The sequence below is a fragment of the Vigna radiata genome, unplaced genomic scaffold, assembly GCF_000741045.1.
Source record: "Vigna radiata var. radiata cultivar VC1973A unplaced genomic scaffold, Vradiata_ver6 scaffold_7, whole genome shotgun sequence".
NCBI lineage: Eukaryota > Viridiplantae > Streptophyta > Magnoliopsida > Fabales > Fabaceae > Vigna > Vigna radiata.
The window spans coordinates 4,216,652-4,220,864 of NW_014543262.1; the positions used below are offsets into that span (position 1 = coordinate 4,216,652).

Sequence of the window (4,213 nt, forward strand, 5' to 3'; positions counted from 1 at the left end):
TCACCGCACTGAGACCACCATAGTGCGTCTTTTTCACCGCACTGAGACCACCATAGTGCGTCTTTTTCACCGCACTGAGACCACCATAGTGCGTCGTTTTCACCGCACTGAGACCACCATAGTGCGTCGTTTTCACCGCACTGAGACCACCATAGTGCGTCCTTTTCACCACACTGAGACCACCATAGTGCGTCCTTTTCACCGCACTGAGACCACCATAGTGTCCTTTTCACCGCACTGAGACCACCGTTTTTGCAAGATCAACCATCTCTTACTCTCTCTTTCTCCTTTCCTTTTTTATTCTCTTTTTCGGAGACTCAAACTCTTTTCTCTCTAAACTCTCCCCTCTCTCTTTTTTTTTTCTCTAGATATTTAATTCTCCCTCTCACTTCTTTTTTTTCTTTTTCTCTCACTCACTCCCCCTCCAGCATAATCCCTCTAGCAGAAACATTCCCAACCAAATCTGATACCACTGTTTGGAAAATCTCCCTTTACATACTCATAACGTGACCCACACAAATAATTTTACTCTTCAATCCATTGTGGGTTATTTTCATTAAACCTTAGCAACCTTTAAATAGATGCAAATTAAGCCTTAGGCCAATTACAAATAATAAAAACTGACAATAAAATATCAACTCACTTAAAAATAAAATCTCCTTATTCTATCACAAAATAATATTCTGCTTAGATAAACCAAAATCATAAATGCCCTGTTCTATTTTATTTCAATCAAAATCAAACCAAATATTACTAGACTCAAAACTAACAAAATAATAAATCTTTAAATTTAATTTTATCCCAACAAAACATATATTAGCACCAATGTAAAGTGATTGAATTAGACATATACTTTTTTTTTAATAGTAAACTATTATAAATCTGTTTTTGTTATCCCTTATGTCTCTCACTTTATTATTCTTGCTCACATTCAACGTTTGCTTCTCTTGGAAATTGAAAACATTAAATAGCATCTCAAATTTCAACAAAAATAAATTCAAATTCAATAAAAACAATCATTTATTTACGAAAAACTTTACTAATTCAAATAAATCACTTCCCTTGCACTCAGACTGTGTTTTAAGTATATTTCTCCCTGTTAATTAAGAAAACGACTAACTTATTTGCAAGAGTTAGTATTTTCTAGCACAGGTCTTCTAGTTTATTACCATCATGCGCACATTACCATGTGTCCATAAATAAGTTTAAGCAGTTCTATCTTTACTGCAGAGCATATTTGTTCATATACAGGAAATCAATGTAGGTATTAATTATATGTTCACAATATTCCAATAGAACCCCTATCATCACCATATCTACTAAATATATTCAGAGTCGAATACAACATTTCGGATCTAGCCGAAAAAGATGCATTCATCGCTTCCATGGCTAACATAAAGAGTCAAAGCAACAGTTTAAAATAGGCCATAGACGAAACAAATATGCCTCAAAACAAGATTCACACAAATAACCCCCACGAGAAGGCCACAAGTCCAACTCTAGCTTTGATTGAGCTCAACTACATGATTTGACAAAAAGGTTGAGTTCCGTAACCAAAGGCAGTATCGTTTCAGCTCACAAGGACAAAAGCTTCTTCACATGATGAAAACCTAAGTTTGATGCCCTACATTAAGGCATCCAAAAGAGGAAAAACCACTCCAATTGAAGGATGATAGAAACAACTTCTGGATTTAGTATCAAAAAGAACTTCATAATCTGCCCATCCACTCAAGGATACTGTACTGAGAACAAAAATTCAAATTCTGACACAATGAAAACGAGAGTATGTTATAAAGTTGCATAACTCTAAATAAAAAGTGGAGTCAACAAGGGGAATAAGATGCTTACAGAATGATCAAAGTCCGGAGTGTCTAATTCCAGCGTATCCAGGACAGATATTCCACAAGATTCGTTATCATTTCTAGCTATTTGATTATCATAGAATTCTAAGTCATAGAGATTGCTGGAGTCCAATCCAGAATCATTTAACAGATCAGAAGAATCTAAGATTTCCTTGCACAATAATATGTCGTCCAAGCCATCATATTCAGTGTGTTCCTTAGCTTGTGATTCTCCAGGTAACAATGCAGAATTGTCTAGGTCCTGAACATCAGATATAGGGGCATGTGATTCTCCGAGAATTGTCTAGTTCGTAATAAAAAAAAGTAAATTTTGGTAAGCCAAAGGTAGATGGTAAAAAAATAGTAAAAATGTTGCTTAAGTTATGTACTCATTACTCACTAGAATTAAAACTCAGTTCAGAGAAAATCAAGACACTGTTTTATGCTGGCTATTTCACTGGTAATATTATGGTTGATTGTTATTTTCAATTTGATCTTTCTAAAAGATAATTAACCATATAGTGAAACTAATAATCATATTTAACTAATATGCATCAAATATAGTTACTCACCTGGACAAAAGGCAGAGGTACAGTTTCATCGATACAATCATCACAATCAACAGAGTTTCCTGCACGAGGTGGATGGGGAGGATTTGGTTTTGGAGTCCTGGGACTTGTTCTTGACACTATATTGTCAAGATCTTCAACCATTGCATTGTCCTCATTTTTCTCAGTTTGCTTTTGCTGTTGATAAAAAATTTTAGAAACCACATACTCACCTTCCTTTTCATTTTTTTCAGTCCCGAGATGATACTGATGCATTACCCAGTTGGATTTGAAGGGTTTGGCCCCACTCTTAGATCTTACATGAAGAACCATGATTTTCTTAAAGCCTTTGCACATTCCATTTTGCATTATAGCTTTCGTCCTACCTGTCTTGTGCCAATGCCAATGTTCTTCACTCAAACCCTGTGGATGATGAATCTTTCTACGCTTTCTTTGACTAGTTGCATAAGCATTGATTGTCTTGTGAAAGATATGGAAATAACTGCCATCTTTTTTAGCACCTGAAGAAACGAACGAGACCAAATTTGACAATAGCCCAAACCTTTAGGCATTAAATTATAATAAAGATAAGGTTTAATATTATATTTGTTCCCTATTTTATCAACTTTGTTTAATGTGAGATCATTTCTTTTTTAGTTTTTAATGTGGTTCTAATTTTTGTAATTTATATTCAATTTGATATTTTTTTATGACAAAACTGAAGATAAACCGTTCGTGTCATATGTCATTGTTTTTTTTATATTTTTAAGTTTTATTAATTTTTTTAAAATTTAAAAAAAAGTTGAACATGTGTCACATGTCACTATCAGTGTCACATGTTAGTTACTTATATAATTTTGTTTAATTTAATCCTATATTTTGTTAATTTGGTTCAATTCCGTCCCAATTTTATTCATCTTTAAATTGAGACCAAATTTAATTTTTATTAAAATTCACATTCTTATTGAATATTTCTTTCATCATTTTTAATCAACTCTAGATGTATTATGTTTGATATTTTTTACATGTACAAACTAGAGTTAGAGTTGGTTAAAAATAATGAAAAATATTTCTTCTAATTTTAAAAATAATAAAGAATTTCCTTTCTAATTTTAGAAATAAATTAGAATTTTCTTTATAATTTTAAAAATAACGAAGAAATCTCCAAATTTAAAAATACTCAAGTATTTTCCTTCAAATTTTAAAAACAATGAAGAATTTTTCTTCTAATTTTAAAATAATGAGAAATTTCCCTTCTAATTTTAAAAATAATGAAGAATTTGCTTAAATTTTGAAAATAATGAAGAATTTTCCTTCTAATTTAAAAAATAATGAAGAACTTTCATTCTAATTTTAAAAATAATGAAAGTTTTCCTACTAATTTTAAAAGTAATGAAGAATTTTTATTCTAATTTAAAAATAATGAAAAATTTTCCTTCTAATTTTAAAAATAATAAACAATTTTCCTTTTAATTTAAAAAAAAGGAAAAATTTTCCTTCTAAAATTTAAAATTGAGACTCAATTGAACAAAATTAAAAAAATTTGGAACTAAATTAAACAAAACTAAAGTTAATGGAAACTCAATTGAATATAAAACTCTAATACGTGACATTGACACTCACACATGACATTAATATTAACTTGACACATGACACTACTTGAAGTTGAGAGAAAATGAAAAGACTTCTATTTTTATTAAGGAACTGATACAACTTACTACTGTTTTATAGAACACAGTAGTTCTGAAAAATGAAAGGGCGGGAAACCCTTAACAAAACCCCTAACATAAATATTAATAATAAAATAAACATTATACTTCAACA

At 30.9% G+C, this 4,213-nt stretch overlaps 1 protein-coding gene across 2 annotated transcripts in view; it reads right to left on the bottom strand.

Moving 5' to 3' along the window:
* Positions 1 to 1,240: 1,240 nt before the first annotated feature.
* The window catches only part of LOC106753657 (SUPPRESSOR OF GAMMA RESPONSE 1), an 11,793-nt gene continuing 8,820 nt past the window's right edge, over positions 1,241 to 4,213 (bottom strand). Inside the window, exons 4-6 of one of the 2 annotated variants that reach the window (XM_014635500.2) lie at positions 2,414 to 2,910; positions 1,849 to 2,103; positions 1,241 to 1,763 (exon numbers count right to left, since the gene is read on the bottom strand). In XM_014635500.2, coding sequence (XP_014490986.1) covers positions 1,710 to 1,763; positions 1,849 to 2,103; positions 2,414 to 2,910 — 806 coding nt within the window. In that variant the 3' untranslated portion in view covers positions 1,241 to 1,709. Of the gene's footprint in view, positions 1,764 to 1,848; positions 2,146 to 2,413; positions 2,911 to 4,213 lie in introns of both variants that reach the window. The other variant, XM_014635499.2, reaches the window with a different exon arrangement.